Below are 27,159 nucleotides of genomic sequence, written 5' to 3'. Positions count from 1 at the left end.
GTAATGATCTTTATTTCATTAAATCTTTATTCATTGGGTATTATTTATTGTGTAAATGTTTCTAGTTTTCTGGTGACCTCCTTTCACGGTTTCTTCCTATGAATCAGTCAGGATGGACTGTTTAGAAAACACAGCTAGTTGCTTTTAGTGCGTGAACGGGTTGGTGTATACAGGACCTGCAGTCCAACAATAGATCCAACACAAAACTTATTTAATTTCCATTAAACATTGGGTTTCTGCTGGTCAAAACTGAAAATAGGCAGCATTGTCAGTTGTTGCTGTTTAGTACTAAACAACAACAAAAAAAAACTTTCCATTAATTAGTTGGTGAGCTACCATCTACAAAAAGTGCATAAAACTTGCATAATACTTTCAAAGTATAAAATAATCTAAAACTCTAAAGAAGTGCTCTTTATTTAATTTTTGGTTGCCAGTAACTAAGATTTTTAAAAGTGTCCCATGAACACCATGTAAAAAGTTATCTTGATTATCGTTGCATTTCCTCCCCAGATCCAGAGGGATGTTTTATGATGGGTGGTACCACAGGACCTGTGTGTCAAATCTGGACAAGATCAAAGCCCACATCTGAGCAGTTTACTGAGGAAAAGTATCAGTTAATGTCCTGCCTGTCAACACAAAACTGTTGTTATGCACTGTGACCGTTCTCTCATGATGTAAGAGCTGATTTAAGGCAGAATGTTCAAGCCATTTTTACTAAACCACTAGGTTTGCTCAGGTTATTCGTTTTTTGCATTTATTTGTGCCACTCTCTTCAGCCATGCTGACATGCACATACACACTGGTCTTATTCACGAAAATGACTAATTTAGCAAGAGGGCAACACATCAGATCATTAAGCCAGCTGTTTCTCGGTTTATTCTAACCGAACTAAACATAACTAGCCCCACTGCTGCCACCAACACCTACTGTCACATGGTCTCTAAAGACTAAGCACCTCTAACCCTCAGATCCTAAAGCTGTAATTGAGGAACACACTTGACTGAAGGAAAACGATGGCAATGTCCAACAAGTCCATCCCTCCTTTAACCCATCTCCTATACCTGCTTGTCCTTGCAGCGTCGCCAGTGCCTATCTACTACATTTGTCAAAGCAAAACCCAACACAAACAGCTAGGCACACACACACTTACACCCGAGAGCAATTTAGAGAGACTCGTTAACTGTCATGAATTTAGACTGTGGGAGGAAGCCAGAGTCCCTAGAGAGAACCCAAGCATGCACAGGGAGAACACGCAAACTTATTAATAGACAGGCAAACACATGTTCTATACCTCGGCCATTACACAGAGGGAGATTGAAAATGAATCACATGGACAGAATCAGATAAGTCAAGTTGTTTTATTTTGAAATTGTCAAGCCAATAAACAATTTGATTCAGGTAACTTATCAATGTTGTTTTGTATTAAATCCTTTTCTTAAGACTTTATATGAAATACTGCAAAGGTTGAAAAACATTATGTAGTATATAGAAAAGTCACAAAGAGGATTTAAAGATGTTTACATTGTCAGAAGAACAACGCATTTCACCCTGAATGAAGTCAAGGTTTAAATTTAATAGCATTTCTTTCCAAGCAGCTGGAAACCGTTGGAATTCAGAGGACTGAACACGGTGAACGTGCACTGGTAAATCTGAAAAAGAAAGTCCAAAATAAATCTATGCATGAGGTTACACAATTTCTACAGACAAACGTCACACGAGGTGCACTTTGTTTCAAGGAGAGTATTTTAACAGCATTAAAATACATAATGGCTCAGCAGTAAAACAGTTGAAATGTAATGCTTAAAAAAAAGCTTTAAAAAATTTCTAATATTACAGCTTAATTACCTGGGCTTGAGCTGGGTCAGAGAAGACAGTACATCCATTATTTGGTCTGCCCTTTTCGCAGTTTGTCCGTCCCAACTGCACAACAATTATGTAGTTAAAACCTGCAACCACCTAAAAAGGAGAGGAAGTGGAAAATTAGGGATCCACATTATTAAAAACTTTTTTTTCTCTCAAAACATGCAGGCTATACATTTTGGTTGTAGTCAGTACATTTACACTGATAAATCTGCAAAGAATGACCACTGGAGGTGTCCGACCACCTGCCCATTTCCCCTTGGTGAGAAAAGGGCCCATTCTGCAGGAGCCAAATTCCGCTTTTTTCATTCTTCAGGATAAAAAAATAAAATAAACGTCTTGTTGCCAATTCTTCCTGAAAGTGTTTTGCAATATGGTGCATTTGGTTGAATTTTGTAAAGAATTTTAAGAATTGAATTTTGTAAAAGATGTTCCGTTTTTACCAAACGGAACATCATTGTGTGCTTTCCAAAAAAAAGAAAAAAAAAAGAAAAAGAAAGTAACAAACAAACAACAGGACTTGTTTTCCGTAGTTGAAGACGTTTCGCGAAAGCTTCCTGGAGAGGAAGCGAAACGTCTTCAACTACGGAAAACAAGTCCAGTTGCTTTGTTTTTTTACTTTCTTTTTTTTTTTTTTGGAATGACCATGACCTGGATGACTGAGAATCTTCACCAGCATTATTGTGTGCTAAATAACAGTATAAAACAGTTATTTACGTATACTCTGCATAGCTAAGAGAAGCTACCTTAACAGCTGAGAGACCACTAACCGCCCTGATCTCGTGGACCCTGAAAGCTCTGGCGTAACCATGACAACAGAGACACTGAACGTTCCCGTGACTGACCTGAACCTTGGCGGAGATGATGAAAACCACCTGGTGGAGGTACGGGTCCGTGATGGCGTTGTTGTGCAAGGCAACGGCGAAGTTCAGCGCATTGTTGAAGTCCGGGTCGTTGATATCGACGTCATTGAACCCTCCGAGTACGCACTGCCCCACGGAGACAACAGCCGCAAAAATGGCAAAAACGATCTTCCACATCTTTGATTTTTATTTTTAAGTTAACGCTACTAAACTTGGAAGTAAAGCAAACTCCTCTTTGGGTGATTTTTATGATTACTTGCATGGCTGCCGGCTCCTTTTTATAACAGAAGGCGACTTTATCGCTCGCAGATTAGCAGGAGTAGTGACGCATCACACTCCTAATTAACAATCTGTGCAGGACAAACCCGTCTTGTGTTTTTTCCTTCCGGACGGAACGCGTCTCGTGGAGATTCAGCGCCTACGTAGATAGTATATCCCAAGGTTTGCTGTCTTAGAAGCGTGATGACTATCTAGCCATGCGGGTGAAACGCGATAAACGAGGTTTGTCAAAGGGCACACCTGGTCTCAACTTGTAAATCTTAACATTTAGAACTGTTAGATAATTTATTTTGAGAGTGAAGAGTTGTTTATTTTAAATGTCCAACTTTACAGTATAATGTAAATTCAAGAAATCTTAGTAACTTGGATAATATTCCTGCATGTATGCATATTTTCACATGCTTTGAGTACCTTTTGCCTCAGATTTCTTTTATTTTTTAAAAATCCCTTTTGTTGCATTGCACCAACATCTTAAACACATGATGAACTCTGAAGTAAACCTATCACCTTTTATATAATATATGCCAAGCAAGCTAAAAGTGACAAATTAAACAGTAGCATACAAAACATCTTCATATTTTCAACGAGTCAAATATTGAACTTTTCATCCTTCACCACAATCAGTGGAACCTTTGACACAGTCATAAAGCTTAACATCAGGAAATAGGTGACATGCAGCATCCAAAGCTTCCAACAAAATCTCTATTCCAAAGCACAAACTTGGGTGAAAAGGATCAATTATTCATGCAGATGTGAAAAGACTAGATTTTCAGACACTCAGGTGTCTCTGGAACATCTGCTGTCCCATCACCATCGAAGCTAATTGGTCTCTCCCAATCAGTGCCATAGTCCTCAAGGTTGCCCTACATCACATAACACAGTTATTCAGCAAAAGGTTTTTTTTCAGAAATAGATCAAACTTACAACCAATAGACAAATACTAAGGATGACAGTCTTATCAATGTCTATTTTTGCCAATCAGTAAAACCATTAATGGCAATGCATAACTCACTTACTTGTATGTAGGTATATATATTGTAGCAGCCAAGCCATTACTTTAAGCCACTGAGGTGCTGCACCGAGGTAATAGAATTGATGCGCTGATTGTTACCTTGTTCGATGAATAAAGGTTGGAGTCGCCAGGGCTTGTTGAACACTTTGTCCATTTATTTTCTTCCCAACTTGTCAAATGTCCATCACAACACAAACATCTTTCCAATATCAACCTTATTTTCGAACGCGGAAGTAACTATGGTCGAAGTGGCAGGTCAGTGCCACAGCCTCAAACTATTCCTGACTGAGAGGAAGAAATTAAGAAGTGGCCTCATATAACTTACGAGGACATTTTTAACCAATTGGTGTCGTCACTTGGTGCGGATGGCTCTGCAATGCGACTTTTCCAAGGCGAACCATCCACAGTGGAAAAGTTGGCTCGGTGTTAATAAATAGCAACATGGATGGCCTGGTATTTATGGAGGCTGAGGTCCATTCAAGCCAAAGCGAGTCAGACGTTCACTAGATCCTGACTACATCAACCGGCACTACCGAGACGGCTGGAGCGCTCTGGTGTTGTGGCTCCAGGGTAAGTCCTCAGTCATGCAGCGGCGATCTGATGGAAGGTAGGCTAATGAATCGTCTGATTCAAAATCATACTAGCTGTTGCCTAGTTGTGATTAGATTGCTGGTCAGTTAATTTTACAAAGTTAGCAGTGCTAAATGTTTGGGATTGAACTGATGCTGTAATAGGATATGAAAAGATTCTGCCTACTTCATGTTTAGGCTTGAATTTTGAAATTGTGCCAATCTAATGTGGTTTCAAAGCTCTTGATGCAAGCTTGTCATGTTAAAATGTAAGTTAGCTTCACAATGAAGCTGTAACTTTATTTCTAGTTTAGAGTATTAGTGGTAAAGGAAGTAGGGCACCTCACACCCACAGCTCTTGTACACGGGCGATGATTAAAACACTCCTGCTCCACATTAGCCTTTCTTTTACACTCGTTATGACAGCCTCTAACTGTACAAATGCTCCTTGAAGTCATAATGATGAGTAATTTGGTACGAAGGAGCTGCATGAATCGCTTTTTAGCCAGCTAGACAGTGACAGGAAGTGACCAACTGGAAGTCTCGCACAAAAAAACATCAACTCGTTGTCTCCGTATTTCCGTTGAAAATAAGGTGAATAGAAGGCCGACTTGTTTTTATTTACCTCTTCAGCGGTCAAAAATTGTTTTCCCCTTCCGGGTGGAACACCTACCTAACAAAGAAAAGTTCCTACCTTTAATAGATATGACCGCTAATTACCCATTCTTAGATAACTAATTCATTCGTGCTCCAATTAAAAATGCAGCATATTACAGTAGTGGATGGTACTGATTGCAATATCTACTGGTATCAACATAATTTGATTTGCTGTATAAGTCAGTGTCTTTCTATGTGTGAGTTGAATACTTTTAGAAGCAGTTTAAAGGGTTAGTGGTGCATCTGTACTACTACTGTGTGACACATTCAAAGGACTCAAAGTAGCTATAAGTAACTTAGTGATTAAAATCCGAACAACATATACACAATGCCTTTCATGGAGACTAGCCATTGACTCAACAATGCGTTGCTGCTGTAAAATTTAACTAAAGTTTTACTTCCACAATATACAGTAGGCATATGATGTTGTATTCTGTTCTATTTCTGGTCTGCTTATCTTACTGGCTTACATGTTTGCAGGCTGCTGCTCTTTTGCCAAAATAAAGTACCAAATGATGCGCTCTGTTTTGGGAACTCTGATATGATTGGATCAAGAACCAGGAAGTAAACATGGGCTACACTCTGAACCAAAGTAGTTCTGTACTGTACCTCTAGGTTTGAAAGGAGAAAAACATGACCAAGACATTGTTGATGGAGAAGATTGATTGTTTATAGGGAATGTTACTTCCTTCCTGGGTGACAAATGAGAATGATGTAGTTTAATTTTACTGTAAGTATCTTACTCATAGCTCTGTTAATCTTGCACAGCACTGTCTTTGGGCCTTTTCCCATCAATCAGGTTGTGTTTTAGCAGTTTTGTTCTAACTACATTTTCACTTGCTATTACTGCACTGAATTGTTTGCAGTTTTATTGCTGAATGAGCAAAGACCAAATAATTTTATTGTTGTGACAAAGTTCAAATGGACTTGAATTTATTGTATATAAGTTACAAGAAATTCAACACATGAATCTTTGCACACCTCAAAAAAAAGTATTTGAATTGTTAATTTTGCAATTTTTATGTGTAGTTTTTCTCTCAAATGTCTTCCAGAGGGAACGCAGCCAGTGGTCTTGTTTACCAGGACCTCCACGAGCGCATTGACAGAACCCGGTTCTCAGACCCTTTGGAAGACAGCGGCTTCCAGTATGGCTTCAACTCCACTTACCTTAAGAAAGGTAGATAATTTGGGGGAAAGGTCGTTCCTTGGTGTCGCACCATTTGTGCACAAGCTGTTTCAAGGGGCTTTCCTGTAAAAACCCCAACGTAAAACTGAGCATTGCAATAAAAGAAAAACTAGCCCTGCTTTCTGAAGATCCGTTATCTAAAGGATATCGAGATTTGTGTTTGCATCGTGGAAAGCGCGCAGAATTACTAGAATTAATTTGCAAAATATTGTATTTAAGATAAGAGTTCCTTTATTGTCCCTCAGTGGAGAGATTCGGGTGTGATAGTGGCAAAGACAGACATTTACACAGTTATTAGCACATTGTGTTGACATTATCTGTTTAGATTTTCACTGCTGCTGAGATAGAGTGACATTAAAACTTGACATCACACCGTGTTTTTGTAATCCAGATATTCTTTTTCTATTGAGTCAAAGGGGATTCCTGTAAACCAGGCTGGGGCCTTTTCTCAGAATAGACAAGACTGACATCCTCGAATAGAAACATCCGCTGAAGATACGAGCGATTGAAGCATCCGAGTCCCTATCTGTGAGCGGAGGAGCTGGAGGATAGTTCAGAGGCCTTGGTGGATGTTTGCATGTGAGAGGTAGAGGTGAAAACTGCTGGGAGCTTTTTGGTTTTTTGTTGGGGGATTCCTGAGAATGTTTAGAGAGGAGATGGCAAGGCTGAAAATGGTGGATGCTTGCAGGTAGTCAGTGGTGTTTGGGGAAACTGTCTTCTCTGTTTGAAGTGGAGCATGACCAAAGCTCACTTCAGATTCCTTCATGTGGCGGCTTTACTGTTTTTGGATTCTAATTGTGTCTTTTCCTTAGTGGGAGGAACATACCTGGCATACAAGGAAAAAAATAGGTCTAAAAAGAGTTATTTTCTCTCCTATTATGCATTAATTTCATGTCATTTCTCCTTAAAAGATGCCTGCTGACCCAGGAAAAATCAGTAAATGAGCATCATATGAAGTGGAAGGCCGCATGTCTACTGGCAAGACTTGTGGTGGAGAAACATTGGGATAATACAATTTTTTCCTTTTTAAGGAGATCCAGAAATATGATTTCATGTAAAGTACGGTACTGTAAAAAAGTATGAAGACATTTTTCACATTTAGTCACCTTGCAACCACAACCGTCTGGCTGTACGTTGAGGGACCTGCTGAAGGGTCAACCTCTGCTCTTTTCCTGCTTCTAACAAGTTTTCTTTCACTATTGCCTTTTTAGTTCCATCCGTCAGCTTCCTAAAGCTTTACTGTCTCTTCTCCCCCCACAGGATGATGCTGCCACTACCGTGTTTTAGTGTAGTGGAGATGTGTTTGTGTTAGTTTTCCATGACACAATGTTTTTATGTGTTGGCAAAAACTGTTTTGTAGTTGTTCAGTGACAAAATGTGCAACAGGCTACAGAGGAGGAATGCTTTTGCAATGCACTGCATCTCATCTTGTCTTGTACTTCTGAAGGGTTCAACAGTCTGGCTGCTGCTCGGATTTTCCTCACCTTAATGGAGCGCCTGGGCTTCTCCCAGTTCTACCTGCAAGGAGGAGACTGGGGCTCGCTCATCACCACCAACATGGCTCAGATGAGGCCCGAGTATGTGTGAAACAATCTAGTAGAAAACACAGCATCGTCATTCCAAAAGAATTTCCCAAGCTGACATTGTATCATTAAGTGGCTGTGAAATAAAGCTCGCTCTCTGCACACATTTCCAGAAAACCACAATGTAAACAAACCTTTGAATTTTATAAAACTTACCGTGCATTTGCAGCACCTTACAAAGGTATTCATCTCCCTCAAACTTTTTCACATTTTGCCATATTAAAACTACACATTTCAATGGGTTTTATGTGATAGACTGACACAACGTAGTGCATTATTGTGATGTTGAAAGGAAAAGGCTACATGTTATCCAAGAGCTGCCTACATGGTGGGTGGCAACGTAGGGAACACAGCCTAACAGACCTAGAGTTATTTATTAAACATTAAATAACTTAAACAGTGGTTAATAGCACTACAGGGCTCACTAAAAACACACAAATAAGATTCACAAAAGTTGCCTGTGTGTAAGGAATTACAAGGTGATGGAAGTCAGATTTTCCCCCTTCTATTGACAAATCATTTTAAGAGATGAACAGATGCAATCCACCGATCCGTTGTGGTGAAGAGAGAGCTGAGCCAAAAGGCCAAGCTCTCGATTTACCCGTCGATCTACGTTCCTACCCTCATCTATGGTCACGAGCTTTGGGTCGTGACCGAAAGAACGACCCGGCACGTCCCACCGGAAGGAGGCCCAGAGGGAGACCCAGGACACGCTGGAGGGACTATGTCTCTCTGCTGGCCTGGGAACGCCTTGGGATTCCCCCGGAGGAGCTGGCCCAAGTGGCTGGGGAGAGGGACGTCTGGGCCTCCCTACTGAAGCTGCTGCCCCCGCGACCCGACCCAGGATAAGCGGAAGAAAATGGACGGACAGATGCAATCCACTGGAAAAAATTACATATTGTCTTAGAAAACAATACAACACCTTTTTGAAAATTTGACAGCCTTAATTTACCTGGGTGCATCTGTTGTCCAAAACAATTAGTGTGTCTTTTTTTAGTGTTGTACTTTTCCTCAGTAGTGACCTACATAATATTGAACTCCACTATAGAATTTATTGACCTATCTGAACACAATCTGTTATGTCTGAATCTTATTCTTGAAACAGGAGCACAGTGTGGAGACTGAATACGTCGATCTTGAGTTTCATGAAGGAACAAATTAAAACAGATATCAATTCAGTTCAATTTTATTTATATAGCGCAAATTCATGAAGCATGTCATCTCAAGACACTTCACAAAGTCAAATTCAATCATATTATACAGATTGGGTCCGATTATACAAAAAGGTCTAACATGTCCTATATAAGGGAATCAGTTGATTGCATCAAAGTCCCGACAAGCAGCATTCACTCCTGGAGAAGCGTAGAGCCACAGGGAGAGTCGTCTGCATTGTCGATGGCTTTGCAGCAATCCCTCATACTGAGCAAACATGAAGCGACAGTGGAAAGAAAAAACACCCATTAACGGGAAGGAAAACCTCTAGCAGAACCAGAACCGGGCTCAGCATGAACGGGCATCTGCTTAGACCGACTGGGGGTTAGAGAAGACAGAGCAGAGACACAACAAGAGAGACAAACAATCACAGAAGCACACATTGATCTAGTAATCTGTTCTACATTAGATGGTAATAGCGGGTGAGCTGTCTTCCCTAGATGATATCACAGCTAACAGAACGCCAGACCAGGTGTGCCTACTATGAAGATAAAAGAGAGAGAACAGAAAGTTAAAAGCTGAAATGACAACAGTTATTTCAATGCAAGGCAATGCAAAACTGGAGAACAGTAGAAATCAGTAGAGTGAGAAAAATAGGCCCTCATGTCCTCCAGTAGCCTAAGCCTATAGCAGCATAACTATAGAGGTAGCTCAGGGTAACATGAGCCACTCTAACTATAAGATTGTCAAAAAGGAAAGTTTTAGTCTTAAAAGTAGACAGGGTGTTTGCCTCACGGACCAAAACTGGGAGTTGGTTCCACAGGAGAGGAGCCTGATAGCTAAAGGATCTGCCTCCCATTCTACTTTTAGAGAGTCTAGGAACCACCAGCAGACCTGCAGTCTGAGAGCGAAGTGCTCTGTTAGGAACATACGGGGTAATCAGAGCTCTGATATATGATGGAGCTTGATTATTAAGGGCTTTATACGTTAGAAGAAGAATTTTAAGTTCTATTCATTTTGGATTCAGCTGAAGACTTCGAACTGCATTTTGTGGACTTCTTGATAGTAAAGAATTACAATAGTCCAGCCTTGAAGTAACACAAGCATGGACCAGTTTTTCAGCATCACTCCTGGACAGAATGTTTCTAATTTTGGCGATATTCCTGAGGTGAAAAAGGGAAACTCTGGAAACCTGTTTAATATGGGATTTAAATGAGATGTCTTGGTCAAAAACAACACCAAGATTTTTTACTTTATTACCAGAAGCCAAGTTAATGCCATCCAGATTAAGTGATTGATTAAGAAGTTTGTTTTTTGAGGACTCTGGTCCAAGGATTACAACTTCTGTCTTGTCAGAATTTAAATGCAGGAAATTTAAAGTCATCCAGCAGTCATCATATCAAGGGATATGTACAACAATAATGGGGAGGTTTATCCCCTAATTCTTTGGGACGCATTATGTAACTTTCAACAGAGAAAAACATATTGGCCATACCTCTAATCTGAAAAAGTCTTCACAAAGTAAATTTAAACAATGTACTTAAGATTGTTGGAAAATGAGAGGTAGAGGTGAACACAAGTTAAAAGTACAAAACATTTGGAAAAAAAATATTTAAATAGATAAGATCTATACTAAACATAATAAAAGTAAATCTTTTCTTGACTAGACAACCATACTACGAGAGTGGGAGGAGAGCATTCAAACCATGGGCCCACAAATTGAAAAAACAACAGGCTGAGAACTCTGTTTAATAAATAATTAATCCTCAAACCTAACAGATTAACAATGGGTTAAAGAAGATCCAAAAATGCTTTAAACCCTACTGTCAAAATGTACATTCTTAGCCACCAGGTGACCATGCTAAACTGGAGGCCTTTTTAAGAAAGATCAATGTACATAAAGTTACAGTGGACAAAAAAACTGTTTTTTGATAATGTGATTGAAGTGGCCATACGTCATCTTGAGCCCAGTGAAGCTCCTCAACCTAAGGTGTTGTCACCACAATTTTGTGCTGAAGGAATCCTTTACAGTAGTTAGAAAGCCCACCTTCAACTGGGTACTTAACAAGAACAAGACACCCCTCTCCTGGAGAGAAGCAGAAATTTCATTAATCCCAAAGTAAAATAAAGAGAGGCCTGCATGTGGCCGTTTCAGACCAATAGGTTGGCGTGGCTGCCGCAGTCACAGCAGGTCAACAGTTTGCATGGATTTCTGCAACTTTCACCCAACCTTCATTTTTATACATCCTGAGTTAATCTTTAAACATTTAATTGTAGTTTTTTTGTGCATAGACAAGCTTTATGCATGAGGGCGCTAAGATTGCAAGAAAAAGCAGCAGTCAGATTATCCTCCAGCAGGCTGAGTCATAATGTTCGCCATCTTTGGACCCATTCTTGAGAAGCATAGGGATAAGATTTCCGGTTGGAAGAGAATGCAGTAAATTTGTGTTGGTTTAACCTCTTAGTTTAACCTCAGCGGGGCGGGCCAGCAAACAGGAGAGGCTTGCTCCAGTCAAAGCAAACCAATGACATTAGGAAGGTACTTTGTGGAAATATTATACCTGATTTCATTTATTCTTTTAATTTACCTTCGATTCATTTTGTTGTAATGATCTTTATTTAATTAAATCTTTATTCATTGGGTATTATTTATTGTGTAAATGTTTCTAGTTTTCTGGTGACCTCCTTTCACGGTTTCTTCCTATGAATCAGTCAGGATGGACTGGTTAGAAAACACAGCTAGTTGTTTTTGTGCGTGAACGGGTTGGTGTATACAGGACCCACGGCCGGATTATCCATAAGGACCACTGGGCCAGTGCCCAGGGGCACCAACAATGGGGGGGCACCACATGACACATGAGATATTTGAATATTGCTCACTGCTCATATGCCTACATGTAGTTGTGTAAGTTAGTAAATAGTAAGTTACATTACACAAATCCCCTTGATTATGTCTGATGTACGGGTAAGGGGGGGGGGGGGGGGGGGGGGCTTTGAGGTATAGTGCCCAGGGGCACCACATTGTCTTAATACGGACCTGACAGGACCTGCAGTCCAACAATAGATCCAACACAAAACTTATTTCATTTCCATTAAACATTGGGTTTCTGCTGGTCAAAACTGAAAATAGGCAGCATTGACAGTTGTTGCCGTTTATTACCAAACAACAACAAAAAAAACTTTCCATTAATTAGTTGGTGAGCTACCATCTACAAAAAGTGCATAAAACTTGCATAATACTTTCAAAGTATAAAATAATCTAAAATTCTGAAGAGGTGCTTTTTATTTAATTTTTGGTTGCCAGTAACTAAGATATTTAAAAGTGTCCCATGAACACCATGTAAAAAGTTATCTTAATTATCGTTGCATTTCCTTCCCAGATCCAGAGGGATGTTTTATGATGGGTGGTACCACAGGACCTGTGTGTCAAATCCGGACAAGATCAAAGCCGACATCTGGGCAGTTTACTGAGGAAAAGTATCAGTCAATGTCCTGCCTGTCAACACAAAACTGTTCTTATGCATTCAAAAATGATGATAATACGTAATAAGGTACCTGTGCACTGTGACCGTTCTCTCATATGTGAGCTGATTTTAAGCAGAATTTTCAAGCCATTTTTACTAAACCACTGGACTAACCACTTACACCCGAGAGCAATTTAGAGAGACTCGTTAACTGTCATGAATTTTGACTGTGGGAGGAAGCCAGAGTCCCTAGAGAGAACCCAAGCATGCACAGGGAGAACACGCAAACTTATTAATAGACAGGCAAACACATGTTCTATACCTCAGCCATTACACAGAGGGAGATTGAAAATGAATCACATGGACAGAATCAGATAAGCCAAGTTATTTTATTTTGAAATTGTCAAGCCAATAAACAATTTGATTCAGGTAACTTATCAATGTTGTTTTGTATTAAATCCTTCCCTTAAGACCTTACATGAAATACTGCAAAGGTTGAAAAACATTATGTAGTGTATAGAAAAGTCACAAAGAGGATTTAAAGATGTTTACATTGTCAGAAGAACAACGTATTTCACCCTGAATGAAGTCAAGGTTTAAATTTAATAGCATTTCTTTCCAAGCAGCTGGAAACCGTTGGAATTCAGAGGACTGAACACGGTGAACGTGCACTGGTAAATCTGAAAAAGAAAGTCCAAAATAAATCTATGCATGAGGTTACACAATTTCTACAAACGTCACACGAGGTGCACTTTGTTTCAAGGAGAGTATTTTAACAGCATTAAAATACATAATGGCTCAGCAGTAAAACAGTTGAAATGTAATGCTTAAAAAAAAGCTTTCAAAAATTTCTAATATTACAGCTTAATTACCTGGGCTTGAGCTGGGTCAGAGAAGACAGTACATCCATTATTTGGTCTGCCCTTTTCGCAGTTTGTCCGTCCCAACTGCACAACAATTATGTAGTTAAAACCTGCAACCACCTAAAAAGGAGAGGAAGTGGAAAATTAGGGATCCACATTATTAAAAACTTTTTTTTTCTCTCAAAACATGCAGGCTATACATTTTGGTTGTAGTCAGTACATTCACACAGATAAATCTGCAAAGAATGACCACTGGAGGTGTCCGACCACCTGCCCTTTTCCCCTTGGTGAGAAAAGGGCCCTTTCTGCAGGAGCCAAATTCCGCTTTTTTCATTCTTCAGGATTTAAACAAAATTAAACATCTTGTCATCAATTCTTCCTAAAAGTATTTTGCAATATGGTGCATTTGGTTGAATTTTGGCAACAATTCAGCCCCGGCAGAATTAATTACTAAAATAATTAAAAACAGATTTTAAGTTATTTTTACTTATAAAAATGAAATTTTCTCAAACAGTAGCAGCAGGTTTAATTTTATTCTATCTGCTTTGTTGAATTTGTTTGACGTATTTGCGCTCGAAAATGTCTGAAAGCAACAAGTAATGTTTTGCATATCTATTTATTGACATTATTTGATCTGAAAGTGTGTTTCTAAACAAGTAAGCAACCAGTTATGTTTTCTGTAGTCGATGTTGATTTTTTTACCTCACTGTTGAAGAAATAGTTATGAAAAATATCAAATGTCTTTACAGTTTTTATTGGTTGCTTTGATCTGTTTGAAGAAACTGGCAACCTCTCAGTTTTCAGCATCACCATCTCAGCAGAGCAAAAGACACCTCTTGCAAATGAGTTAACTCATTTTCATTGGTTTGACTCATTTTCCCGCCATTTTGCAAAACAGTTAATGCAGATGTCATTCATGCAGTCCAAACTCCATTGCTTTAGCTGTGGTAGCAAAACAGAAACCATATGTTCCAAGCTCTTAGAAACTTCTTGATCAGAATGAAATCACTGAAGCACCTGATTGACACTTCTTTACACAATTTTTCAATTTGCAGTCAGTTTGCAGGCTTTACGTAAAAGGTGCCATGTTGTGTGTTGTTCTTTGCAAGCATGAATGGTCTAAGGCAGATGAGAGTCAGAGTAAGAGGTAGATGGGTCAGGGGAAGAAGATTATGAGGAAGAGGAGTCCGTGAACAAGGTGGCAGTGTAGCTGGAAGGACTCAAGTTACAGATGAAATTTTGGCAACTATGATTGATCATGTGGTAAATCATGGCCTTTCACTTAGAGGGGCGGGACAAAGAGTCCAAACTTTTCTCAATAGAAACACGGTTGCATCCATGGTAAGAGTTTTTTGACTGGAGAACAGGTAATGTTGCTATATAGTATATGCAGATATATCAGTATCTATTCCTATAGAGGAATTCTTCAGTGCATGGGGATGGAAGGTATATGATCACTGCCCCTATGAGCAGATGTCCTTGCTCAATGCAATGACTGCTGGTGCCCATGATATGGATGCAGAGGCATGTCACGGATGGATCAGGCATGCAAGAAGATTTTTTCTTAGGTGCATCACAAGGGAAAATATTAAATGTGATGTAGATGAGGCCATGTGGCCTATTCGTCAGGACAGAATGGACTAGAAGGAACAAACAGCCCTCGTATTTTCTGTTGGAATCTTTCATTTTTTGGAATATTTCATTTGTTTATCTGAAAAAAAAAAGAATGAAGAATCAATAAAATTTGCATCACAACATATTTGCTTCTGGATGCATTTTTTGCAAAAAGGCAAATTTGATTACAAATGACACTGCCATGTAAGCTGCCTACAGTCTTTGGCAACCATGAACCAGCAATGCTGCACTGATTCACATTGAGTGTGGTATTTTGTATTTTGTTGCCCCTTGTGTAATGAATGATTGGAAGGGCTCAGACATTTGTGTGCAAGTTGTGTTGTTTGAGGGCAAATTTTGCTTTTGGTTCATATTTTAAATGTTTTGGCAGAGTTGGAGCCTTTTGCAAACAAAATTTGCAATTTTGACCATTGGTGCCACTGTTTAGGTCTCTGCGTTAACTGTTTTGAAAAATGTGGGTTTTGAGTTGACTGCTGCGTCAAAGCAACCTATAAAAACTGTAATATTATCATTTGCTTATTTTCAGTAACAAAATAATGTCACATCATGGTTCTATCATTAATGAAAGGCACAAAACATATAGTTTTTAGTTATTCTATATTTATTTTGGGTATATATTTAACAATATTATTTTATATTACCATTTGTGGTAATATCTCTGCAATCACGGTTCCTGCAGTTTATTCCCCTCAAAACGATTGCTTGTTGCAATTTTTAATAATTGTTGACAGTCCAGTCATTTTTGGTGTCGCAGTTATGACACAGAGGCGCAGGTCCATGACTTAACCCGTCGGTTCCCAATCCTACGGTTTTGGACGCTTGCAACCTGCGCACTCGAACCCTTAAGTGCACACTTCATAGAAGTGCGTAGGGTTTAGTGTGAGTATTGAGACAGGACTAACTACGGTCTTGTCATGGCAACAGAGCCAAACGGAATCAACCTCCTCTTTCCTTTTTCTTCTTTTTTTTTTTTTTTTTTTTTTTTTTTTTAACCAAACGGAACATTATTGTGTGCTAAATAACAGTATAAAACAGTTATTTACGTATACTCTGCATAGCTAAGAGAAGCTACCTTAACAGCTGAGAGACCACTAACCACCCTGATCTCGTGGACCCTGAAAGCTCTGGCGTAACCATGACAACAGAGACACTGAACGTTCCCGTGACTGACCTGAACCTTGGCGGAGATGATGAAAACCACCTGGTGGAGGTACGGGTCCGTGATGCCGTTGTTGTGCAAGGCAACGGCGAAGTTCAGCGCATTGTTGAAGTTCGGGTCGTTGATATCGACGTCATTGAACCCTCCGGGTATGCACTGCCCCACGGCGACAAGAGCCGCAAAAATGGCAAAAACGATCTTCCACATCTTTGATTTTTTTTTAAGTTAACGCTACTAAACTCGGAAGTAAAGAAAACTCTTCTTTGGGTGATTTTTTGATTCCTTGCATGGCTGCCGGCTCCTTTTTATAACAGAAGGCGACGTTATCGCTCGCAGATTAACAGGAGGAGTGACGCATCACACTCCTAATTAACAATCTGTGCAGGACAAACCCGCCTTGTGTTTTTCCTTTCCGGACGGAACGCGTCTCGTGGAGATTCAGCTCCTACGTAGATAGTATATCCCAAGGCTTGCTTTCTTAGAAGCGTGAAGACTATCTAGCCATGCAGGTGAAAAAGCGATAAACGAGGTTTGTCAAAGAGCACGCCTGGTCTCAACTTGTAAATCTTAACATTTAGAATTGTTAGATAATTTATTTTGAGAGTGAAGAGTTGTTTATTTTAAATGTCCAACTTTACAGTGTAATGTAAATTCAAGAAATCTTAGTAACTTGGATAATATTCCTGCATGTATGCATATTTTCACTTGCTTTGAGTACCTTTTGCCTCAGATTTGTTTTATTTTTATAAATCCCTTTTATTGCATTGCACCAACATCTTAAACACATAATGAACTCTGAAGTAAACCTATCACCTTTTATATAATATATGCCAAGCAAGCTAAAAGTGACAAATTAAACAGTAGCATACAAAACATCTTCATATTTTCAACGAGTCAAATATTGAACTTTTCATCCTTCACCACAATCAGTGGAACCTTTGACACAGTCATAAAGCTTAACATCAGGAAATAGGTGACATGCAGCATCCAAAGCTTCCAACAAAATCTCTATTCCAAAGCACAAACTTGGGTGAAAAGGATAAATTATTCATGCAGATGTGAAAAGACTAGATTTTCAGACACTCAGGTGTCTCTGGAACATCTGCTGTCCCATCACCATCGAAGCTAATTGGTCTCTCCCAATCAGTGCCATAGTCCTCAAGGTTGCCCTACATCACATAACACAGTTATTCAGCAAAAGGTTTTTTTCAGAAATAGATCAAACTTACAACCAATAGACAAATACTAAGGATGACAGTCTTATCAATGTCTATTTTTGCCAATCAGTAAAATCATTAATGGCAATGCATAACTCACTTACTTGTATGTAGGTATATATATTGTAGCAGCCAAGCCATTACTTTAAGCCACTGAGGTGCTGCACCGAGGTAATAGAATTGATGCGCTGATTGTTACCTTGTTCGATGAATAAAGGTTGGAGTCGCCAGGGCTTGTTGAACACTTTGTCCATTTATTTTCTTCCCAACTTGTCAAATGTCCATCACAACACAAACATCTTTCCAATATCAACCTTATTTTCGAACGCGGAAGTAACTATGGTCGAAGTGGCAGGTCAGTGCCACAGCCTCAAACTATTCCTGACTGAGAGGAAGAAATTAAGAAGTGGCCTCATATAACTTACGAGGACATTTTTAACCAATTGGTGTCGTCACTTGGTGCGGATGGCTCTGCAATGCGACTTTTCCAAGGCGAACCATCCACAGTGGAAAAGTTGGCTCGGTGTTAATAAATAGCAACATGGATGGCCTGGTATTTATGGAGGCTGAGGTCCATTCAAGCCAAAGCGAGTCAGACCTTCACTGGATCCTGACTACATCAACCGGCACTACCGAGACGGCTGGAGCGCTCTGGTGTTGTGGCTCCAGGGTAAGTCCTCAGTCATGCAGCGGCGATCTGATGGAAGGTAGGCTAATGAATCGTCTGATTCAAAATCATACTAGCTGTTGCCTAGTTGTGATTAGATTGCTGGTCAGTTAATTTTACAAAGTTAGCAGTGCTAAATGTTTGGGATTGAACTGATGCTGTAATAGGATATGAAAAGATTCTGCCTACTTCATGTTTAGGCTTGAATTTTGAAATTGTGCCAATCTAATGTGGTTTCAAAGCTCTTGATGCAAGCTTGTCATGTTAAAATGTAAGTTAGCTTCACAATGAAGCTGTAACTTTATTTCTAGTTTAGAGTATTAGTGGTAAAGGAAGTAGGGCACCTCACACCCACAGCTCTTGTACACGGGCGATGATTAAAACACTCCTGCTCCACATTATCCTTTCTTTTACACTCGTTATGACAGCCTCTAACTGTACAAATGCTCCTTGAAGTCATAATGATGAGTAATTTGGTACGAAGGAGCTGCATGAATCGCTTTTTAGCCAGCTAGACAGTGACAGGAAGTGACCAACTGGAAGTCTCGCACAAAAAAACATCAACTCGTTGTCTCCGTATTTCCGTTGAAAATAAGGTGAATAGAAGGCCGACTTGTTTTTATTTACCTCTTCAGCGGTCAAAAATTGTTTTCCCCTTCCGGGTGGAACACCTACCTAACAAAGAAAAGTTCCTACCTTTAATAGATATGACCGCTAATTACCCATTCTTAGATAACTAATTCATTCGTGCTCCAATTAAAAATGCAGCATATTACAGTAGTGGATGGTACTGATTGCAATATCTACTGGTATCAACATAATTTGATTTGCTGTATAAGTCAGTGTCTTTCTATGTGTGAGTTGAATACTTTTAGAAGCAGTTTAAAGGGTTAGTGGTGCATCTGTACTACTACTGTGTGACACATTCAAAGGACTCAAAGTAGCTATAAGTAACTTAGTGATTAAAATCCGAACAACATATACACAATGCCTTTCATGGAGACTAGCCATTGACTCAACAATGCGTTGCTGCTGTAAAATTTAACTAAAGTTTTACTTCCACAATATACAGTAGGCATATGATGTTGTATTCTGTTCTATTTCTGGTCTGCTTATCTTACTGGCTTACATGTTTGCAGGCTGCTGCTCTTTTGCCAAAATAAAGTACCAAATGATGCGCTCTGTTTTGGGAACTCTGATATGATTGGATCAAGAACCAGGAAGTAAACATGGGCTACACTCTGAACCAAAGTAGTTCTGTACTGTACCTCTAGGTTTGAAAGGAGAAAAACATGACCAAGACATTGTTGATGGAGAAGATTGATTGTTTATAGGGAATGTTACTTCCTTCCTGGGTGACAAATGAGAATGATGTAGTTTAATTTTACTGTAAGTATCTTACTCATAGCTCTGTTAATCTTGCACAGCACTGTCTTTGGGCCTTTTCCCATCAATCAGGTTGTGTTTTAGCAGTTTTGTTCTAACTACATTTTCACTTGCTATTACTGCACTGAATTGTTTGCAGTTTTATTGCTGAATGAGCAAAGACCAAATAATTTTATTGTTGTGACAAAGTTCAAATGGACTTACATTTATTGTATATGAGTTACAATAAATTCAACACATGAATCTTTGCACACCTCAAAAAAAAGTATTTGAATTGTTAATTTTGCAATTTTTATGTGTAGTTTTTCTCTCAAATGTCTTCCAGAGGGAACGCAGCCAGTGGTCTTGTTTACCAGGACCTCCACGAGCGCATTGACAGAACCCGGTTCTCAGACCCTTTGGAAGACAGCGGCTTCCAGTATGGCTTCAACTCCACTTACCTTAAGAAAGGTAGATAATTTGGGGGAAAGGTCGTTCCTTGGTGTCGCACCATTTGTGCACAAGCTGTTTCAAGGGGCTTTCCTGTAAAAACCCCAACGTAAAACTGAGCATTGCAATAAAAGAAAAACTAGCTCTGCTTTCTGAAGATCCGTTATCTAAAGGATATCGAGATTTGTGTTTGCATCGTGGAAAGCGCGCAGAATTACTAGAATTAATTTGCAAAATATTGTATTTAAGATAAGAGTTCCTTTATTGTCCCTCAGTGGAGAGATTCGGGTGTGATAGTGGTAAAGACAGACATTTACACAGTTATTAGCACATTGTGTTGACATTATCTGTTTAGATTTTCACTGCTGCTGAGATAGAGTGACATTAAAACTTGACATCACACCGTGTTTTTGTAATCCAGATATTCTTTTTCTATTGAGTCAAAGGGGATTCCTGTAAACCAGGCTGGGGCCTTTTCTCAGAATAGACAAGACTGACATCCTCGAATAGAAACATCCGCTGAAGATACGAGCGATTGAAGCATCCGAGTCCCTATCTGTGAGCGGAGGAGCTGGAGGATAGTTCAGAGGCCTTGGTGGATGTTTGCATGTGAGAGGTAGAGGTGAAAACTGCTGGGAGCTTTTTGGTTTTTTGTTGGGGGATTCCTGAGAATGTTTAGAGAGGAGATGGCAAGGCTGAAAATGGTGGATGCTTGCAGGTAGTCAGTGGTGTTTGGGGAAACTGTCTTCTCTGTTTGAAGTGGAGCATGACCAAAGCTCACTTCAGATTCCTTCGTGTGTCGGCTTTACTGTTTTTGGATTCTAATTGTGTCTTTTCCTTAGTGGGAGGAACATACCTGGCATACAAGGAAAAAAATAGGTCTAAAAAGAGTTATTTTCTCTCCTATTATGCATTAATTTCATGTCATTTCTCCTTAAAAGATGCCTGCTGACCCAGGAAAAATCAGTAAATGAGCATCATATGAAGTGGAAGGCCGCATGTCTACTGGCAAGACTTGTGGTGGAGAAACATTGGGATAATACAATTTTTTCCTTTTTAAGGAGATCCAGAAATATGATTTCATGTAAAGTACGGTACTGTAAAAAAGTATGAAGACATTTTTCACATTTAGTCACCTTGCAACCACAACCGTCTGGCTGTACGTTGAGGGACCTGCTGAAGGGTCAACCTCTGCTCTTTTCCTGCTTCTAACAAGTTTTCTTTCACTATTGCCTTTTTAGTTCCATCCGTCAGCTTCCTAAAGCTTCACTGTCTCTTCTCCCCCCACAGGATGATGCTGCCACTACCGTGTTTTAGTGTAGTGGAGATGTGTTTGTGTTAGTTTTCCATGACACAATGTTTTTATGTGTTGGCAAAAACTGTTTTGTAGTTGTTCAGTGACAAAATGTGCAACAGGCTACAGAGGAGGAATGCTTTTGCAATGCACTGCATCTCATCTTGTCTTGTACTTCTGAAGGGTTCAACAGTCTGGCTGCTGCTCGGATTTTCCTCACCTTAATGGAGCGCCTGGGCTTCTCCCAGTTCTACCTGCAAGGAGGAGACTGGGGCTCGCTCATCACCACCAACATGGCTCAGATGAGGCCCGAGTATGTGTGAAACAATCTAGTAGAAAACACAGCATCGTCATTCCAAAAGAATTTCCCAAGCTGACATTGTATCATTAAGTGGCTGTGAAATAAAGCTCGCTCTCTGCACACATTTCCAGAAAACCACAATGTAAACAAACCTTTGAATTTTATAAAACTTACCGTGCATTTGCAGCACCTTACAAAGGTATTCATCTCCCTCAAACTTTTTCACATTTTGCCATATTAAAACTACACATTTCAATGGGTTTTATGTGATAGACTGACACAACGTAGTGCATTATTGTGATGTTGAAAGGAAAAGGCTACATGTTATCCAAGAGCTGCCTACATGGTGGGTGGCAACGTAGGGAACACAGCCTAACAGACCTAGAGTTATTTATTAAACATTAAATAACTTAAACAGTGGTTAATAGCACTACAGGGCTCACTAAAAACACACAAATAAGATTCACAAAAGTTGCCTGTGTGTAAGGAATTACAAGGTGATGGAAGTCAGATTTTCCCCCTTCTATTGACAAATCATTTTAAGAGATGAACAGATGCAATCCACCGATCCGTTGTGGTGAAGAGAGAGCTGAGCCAAAAGGCCAAGCTCTCGATTTACCCGTCGATCTACGTTCCTACCCTCATCTATGGTCACGAGCTTTGGGTCGTGACCGAAAGAACGACCCGGCACGTCCCACCGGAAGGAGGCCCAGAGGGAGACCCAGGACACGCTGGAGGGACTATGTCTCTCTGCTGGCCTGGGAACGCCTTGGGATTCCCCCGGAGGAGCTGGCCCAAGTGGCCGGGGAGAGGGACGTCTGGGCCTCCCTACTGAAGCTGCTGCCCCCGCGACCCGACCCAGGATAAGCGGAAGAAAATGGACGGACAGATGCAATCCACTGGAAAAAATTACATATTGTCTTAGAAAACAATACAACACCTTTTTGAAAATTTGACAGCCTTAATTTACCTGGGTGCATCTGTTGTCCAAAACAATTAGTGTGTCTTTTTTTAGTGTTGTACTTTTCCTCAGTAGTGACCTACATAATATTGAACTCCACTATAGAATTTATTGACCTATCTGAACACAATCTGTTATGTCTGAATCTTATTCTTGAAACAGGAGCACAGTGTGGAGACTGAATACGTCGATCTTGAGTTTCATGAAGGAACAAATCAAAACAGATATCAATTCAATTAAATTTTATTCATATAGCACCAATTCATGAAGCATGTCATCTCAAGGCACTTTACAAAGTCAAATTCAATCATATTATACAGATTGGGTCAGATTATACAAAAAGGTCAAACATTTCCTATATAAGGGAACCAGTTTATTGCATCAAAGTCCCGACAAGCAGCATTCACTCCTGGAGAAGCGTAGAGCCACAGGGAGAGTCGTCTGCATTGTCGATGGCTTTGCAGCAATTCCTCATACTGAGCAAACATGAAGCGACAGTGGAAAGAAAAACCACCCATTAAGGGGAAGGAAAACCTCCAGCAGAACCAGAACCACGCTCAGTATGAACGGTCATCTGCCTCGACCGACTGGGGTTACAGAAGACAGAGCAGAGACACAACAAGAGAGACAAACAATCACAGAAGCACACATTGATCTAGTAATCTGTTCTACATTAGATGGTAGTAGCGGGTGAGCTGTCTTCCCTGAATGATGTCACAGCTAACAGAACGCCAGACCAGGTGTACCTACTATGAAGATAAAAGAAAGAGAACAAAAAGTTAAAAGCTGAAATGACAACAGTTATTTCAATGCAATGCAATGCAAAACTGGAGAACAGTAGAAATCAGTAGAATGAGAAAAATAGGCCCTGATGTCTTTCAGTAGCCTAAGCCTATAGCAGCAGAACTATGGAGATAGCTCAGGGTAACATGAGCCACTCTAACTATAAGCTTTGTCAAAAAGGAAAGTTTTAGTCCTAAAAGTAGACAGGGTGTCTGCCTCACGGACCAAAACTGGGAGTTGGTTCCACAGGAGAGGAGCCTGATGGCTAAAGGATCTGCCTCCCATTCTACTTTTAGAGACTCTAGGAACCACCAGCAGACCTGCAGTCTGAGAGCGAAGTGCTCTGTTAGGAACATACGGGGTAATCAGAGCTCTGATATATGATGGAGTTTGATTTTTAAGGGCTTTATACGTTAGAAGAAGAATTTTAAGTTCTATTCTTGATTTAACAGGAAGCCAATGAAGGGAAGCTAAAATAGGAGAAATATGATCCCTATTGTGGATTTTCATCAGAACTCTTGCTGCAGCATTTTGGATCAGCTGAAGACTTTGAACTGCATTTTGTGGACTTCCTGATAGTAAAGAATTACAATAGTCCAGCCTTGAAGTAACAAATGCATGGACCAGTTTTTCAGCATCACCCCTGCACAGAATGTTTCTAATTTTGGCGATATTCCTGAGGTGAAAAAAAGGAGACTCTGGAAACCTGTTTAATATGGGATTTAAATGACATGTCTTGGTCGAAAACAAGACCAAGATTTTTTACTTTATTATCAGAAGCCAAGTTAATGCTATCCAGATTAAGCGATTGATTAAGAAGTTTGTTTTTTGAGGACTCTGGTCCAAGGATTACAACTTCTGTCTTGTCAGAATTTAAATGCAGGAAATTTAAAGTCATCCAGCAGTCATCATATCAAGGGATACGTACAACAATAATGGGGAGGTTGAGCCCCTAATTCTTTGGGACGCATTATGTAACTTTCAACAGAGAAAAACATATTGGCCATACCTCTAATCTGAAAAAGTCTTCACAAAGTAAATTTAAACAATGTACTTAAGATTGTTGGAAAATGAGAGGTAGAGGTGAACACAAGTTAAAAGTACAAACCATTTGAAAAAATATTTAAATAGATAAGATCTATACTAAACATAATAAAAGTAAATCTTTTCTTGACTAGACAGCCATGCTACGAGAGTGGAAGGAGAGCATTCAAACCATGGGCCCACAAATTGAAAAAACAACAGGCTGAGAACTCTGTTTAATAAATAATTAATCCTCAAACCTAACAGATTAAAGATGGATTACAGAAGATCCAAAAATGCTTTAAACCCTACTGTCAAAATGTACATTCTTGGCCACCAGGTGACCATGCTAAACTGGAGGCCTTTTTAAGAAAGATCAATGTACATAAAGTTACAGTGGACAAAAAATGTTTATTTTGATAATGAGATTGAAGTGGCCATACGTCATCTTGAGCCCAGTGAAGCTCCACAACCTAAGGTGTTGTCACCACAATTTTGTGCTGAAGGAATCCTTTATTGAAAGCCCACCTTCAACTGGGTACTTAACAAGAACAAGACACCCCTCTCCTGGAGAGAAGCAGAAATTTCATTGAGATAAAATAATCTAAAACTCTAAAGAGGTGCTCTTTATTTAATTTTTGGTTGCCAGTAACTAAGATATTTAAAAGTGTCCCCTGAACACCATGTAAAAAGTTATCTTAATTATCGATGCATTTCCTCCCCAGATCCAGAGGGATGTTTTATGATGGGTGGTACCACAGGACCTGTGTGTCAAATCCGGACAAGATCAAAGCCCACATCTGGGCAGTTTACTGAGGAAAAGTATCAGTTAATGTCCTGCCTGTCAACACAAAACTGTTCTTATGCATTCAAAAATGATGATAATAATAAGGTACCTGTGCACTGTGACCATTCTCTCATATGTGAGCTGATTTTAAGCAGAATTTTCAAGCCATTTTTACTAAACCACTGGACTAACCACTTACACCCGAGAGCAATTTAGAGAGACTCGTTGACTGTCATGAATTTTGACTGTGGGAGGAAGCCAGAGTCCCTAGAGAGAACCCAAGCATGCACAGGGAGAACACGCAAACTTATTAATAGACAGGCAAACACATGTTCTATACCTCGGCCATTACACAGAGGGAGATTGAAAATGAATCACATAGACAGATTCAGATAAGTCAAGTTATTTTATTTTGAAATTGTCAAGCCAATAAACAATTTGATTCAGGTAACTTATCAATGTTGTTTTGTATTAAATCCTTTTCTTAAGACTTTATATGAAATACTGCAAAGGTTGAAAAACATTATGTAGTATATAGAAAAGTCACAAAGAGGATTTAAAGATGTTTACATTGTCAGAAGAACAACGCATTTCACCCTGAATGAAGTCAAGGTTTAAATTTAATAGCATTTCTTTCCAAGCAGCTGGAAACCGTTGGAATTCAGAGGACTGAACACGGTGAACGTGCACTGGTAAATCTGAAAAAGAAAGTCCAAAATAAATCTATGCATGAGGTTACACAATTTCTACAGACAAACGTCACACAAGGTGCACTTTGTTTCTAGGAGAGTATTTTAACAGCATTTAAAAAGTCTAATTTCTAATATTACAGCTTAATTACCTGGGCTTGAGCTGGGTCAGAGAAGACAGTACATCCATTATTTGGTCTGCCCTTTTCGCAGTTTGTCCGTCCCAACTGCACAACAATTATGTAGTTAAGACCTGCAACCACCTAAAAAGGAGAGGAAGTGGAAAATTAGGGATCCACATTATTAAAAACTTTTTTTCTCTCAAAACATGCAGGCTATACATTTTGGTTGTAGTTAGTACATTCACACTGATAAATCTGCAAAGAATGACCACTGGAGGTGTCCGACCACCCTTTCTGCAGGAGCCAAATTCAGCTTTTTTTTATTCTTCAGGATAAAAAAATAAAATAAACGTCTTGTTGCCAATTCTTCCTGAAAGTGTTTTGCAATATGGTGCATTTGGTTGAATTTTGTAAAGAATTGCAAGAATTGAATTTTGTAAAACATGTTCCGTTTTTACCAAACGGAACATCATTGTGTGCTTTCCAAAAAAAAGAAAAAAAAAAAGAAAAAAAAAGTAACAAACAAACAACAGGACTTGTTTTCCGTAGTTGAAGACGTTTCGCGAAAGCTTACTGGAGAGGAAGCGAAACGTCTTCAACTACGGAAAACAAGTCCAGTTGCTTTGTTTTTTTACTTTCTTTTTTTTTTTTTTTTTGGAATGACCATGACCTGGATGACTGAGAATCTTCACCAGCATTATTGTGTGCTAAATAACAGTATAAAACAGTTATTTACGTATACTCTGCATAGCTAAGAGAAGCTACCTTAACAGCTGAGAGACCACTAACCGCCCTGATCTCGTGGACCCTGAAAGCTCTGGCGTAACCATGACAACAGAGACACTGAACGTTCCCGTGACTGACCTGAACCTTGGCGGAGATGATGAAAACCACCTGGTGGAGGTACGGGTCCGTGATGGCGTTGTTGTGCAAGGCAACGGCGAAGTTCAGCGCATTGTTGAAGTCCGGGTCGTTGATATCGACGTCATTGAACCCTCCGGGTATGCACTGCCCCACGGCGACAACAGCCGCAAAAATGGCAAAAACGATCTTCCACATCTTTGATTTTTATTTTTAAGTTAACGCTGCTAAACTTGGAAGTAAAGCAAACTCCTCTTTGGGTGATTTTATGATTCCTTGCATGGCTGCCGGCTCCTTTTTATAACAGAAGGCGACGTTATCGCTCGCAGATTAACAGGAGTGACGCATCACACTGCT

At 39.7% G+C, this 27,159-nt stretch overlaps 5 protein-coding genes across 9 annotated transcripts; 2 read left to right on the top strand and 3 right to left on the bottom strand.

The window, feature by feature from the left end:
• Positions 1 to 1,553: 1,553 nt before the first annotated feature.
• Positions 1,554 to 3,065, bottom strand: LOC118558189 (cystatin-like). The gene is made up of 3 exons (XM_036128667.1): positions 2,706 to 3,065; positions 1,846 to 1,956; positions 1,554 to 1,649 (listed from the first exon to the last, which is right to left on the bottom strand). Exons 1-3 carry the CDS (start codon positions 2,898 to 2,900, stop codon positions 1,572 to 1,574), a joined length of 384 nt encoding a protein of 127 aa, XP_035984560.1. The 5' UTR covers positions 2,901 to 3,065; the 3' UTR covers positions 1,554 to 1,571.
• Positions 2,537 to 8,625, top strand: LOC118558190 (epoxide hydrolase 1-like). Of its 3 annotated transcripts, none has more exons than XM_036128668.1 (3): positions 2,537 to 2,744; positions 6,293 to 6,417; positions 7,874 to 8,176. In XM_036128668.1, exons 1-3 carry the CDS (start codon positions 2,722 to 2,724, stop codon positions 8,011 to 8,013), a joined length of 288 nt encoding a protein of 95 aa, XP_035984561.1. In that variant the 5' UTR covers positions 2,537 to 2,721; the 3' UTR covers positions 8,014 to 8,176. The 3 variants fall into 3 exon arrangements, 1 of the variants encoding a protein (XP_035984561.1); XR_004928204.1 differs by lacking the exon at positions 2,537 to 2,744 and adding an exon at positions 3,127 to 3,224 and having other exon boundaries at positions 7,874 to 8,174; XR_004928203.1 differs by lacking the exons at positions 2,537 to 2,744; positions 6,293 to 6,417 and adding an exon at positions 6,438 to 7,012 and having other exon boundaries at positions 7,874 to 8,625.
• Positions 8,626 to 13,209: 4,584 nt separating this feature from the next.
• Positions 13,210 to 16,677, bottom strand: LOC118558182 (cystatin-C-like). The gene is made up of 3 exons (XM_036128639.1): positions 16,295 to 16,677; positions 13,498 to 13,608; positions 13,210 to 13,305 (listed from the first exon to the last, which is right to left on the bottom strand). The coding sequence occupies exons 1-3, from the start codon at positions 16,487 to 16,489 to the stop codon at positions 13,228 to 13,230; spliced, it is 384 nt and encodes a 127-aa protein (XP_035984532.1). The 5' UTR covers positions 16,490 to 16,677; the 3' UTR covers positions 13,210 to 13,227.
• LOC118558183 (cystatin-like) lies at positions 13,318 to 27,132 on the bottom strand. 2 transcript variants are annotated; one of them, XM_036128641.1, is made up of 3 exons: positions 26,806 to 27,132; positions 25,933 to 26,082; positions 13,318 to 13,463 (listed from the first exon to the last, which is right to left on the bottom strand). In XM_036128641.1, the coding sequence occupies exons 1-2, from the start codon at positions 26,998 to 27,000 to the stop codon at positions 25,957 to 25,959; spliced, it is 321 nt and encodes a 106-aa protein (XP_035984534.1). In that variant the 5' UTR covers positions 27,001 to 27,132; the 3' UTR covers positions 13,318 to 13,463; positions 25,933 to 25,956. The 2 variants fall into 2 exon arrangements, with proteins under 2 accessions (XP_035984534.1, XP_035984533.1); XM_036128640.1 differs by lacking the exon at positions 13,318 to 13,463 and adding an exon at positions 25,518 to 25,828 and having other exon boundaries at positions 25,972 to 26,082; positions 26,806 to 27,127.
• Positions 16,128 to 22,210, top strand: LOC118558185 (epoxide hydrolase 1-like). Of its 2 annotated transcripts, XM_036128642.1 has the most exons (3): positions 16,128 to 16,333; positions 19,878 to 20,002; positions 21,459 to 21,761. In XM_036128642.1, exons 1-3 carry the CDS (start codon positions 16,311 to 16,313, stop codon positions 21,596 to 21,598), a joined length of 288 nt encoding a protein of 95 aa, XP_035984535.1. In that variant the 5' UTR covers positions 16,128 to 16,310; the 3' UTR covers positions 21,599 to 21,761. The 2 variants fall into 2 exon arrangements, 1 of the variants encoding a protein (XP_035984535.1); XR_004928200.1 differs by lacking the exons at positions 16,128 to 16,333; positions 19,878 to 20,002 and adding an exon at positions 20,015 to 20,597 and having other exon boundaries at positions 21,459 to 22,210.
• Positions 27,133 to 27,159: the final 27 nt, after the last annotated feature.

The sequence above is a fragment of the Fundulus heteroclitus genome, unplaced genomic scaffold, assembly GCF_011125445.2.
Source record: "Fundulus heteroclitus isolate FHET01 unplaced genomic scaffold, MU-UCD_Fhet_4.1 scaffold_106, whole genome shotgun sequence".
NCBI classification, from domain to species: domain Eukaryota; kingdom Metazoa; phylum Chordata; class Actinopteri; order Cyprinodontiformes; family Fundulidae; genus Fundulus; species Fundulus heteroclitus.
This window is presented reverse-complemented; position numbering and strand designations above follow the sequence as displayed.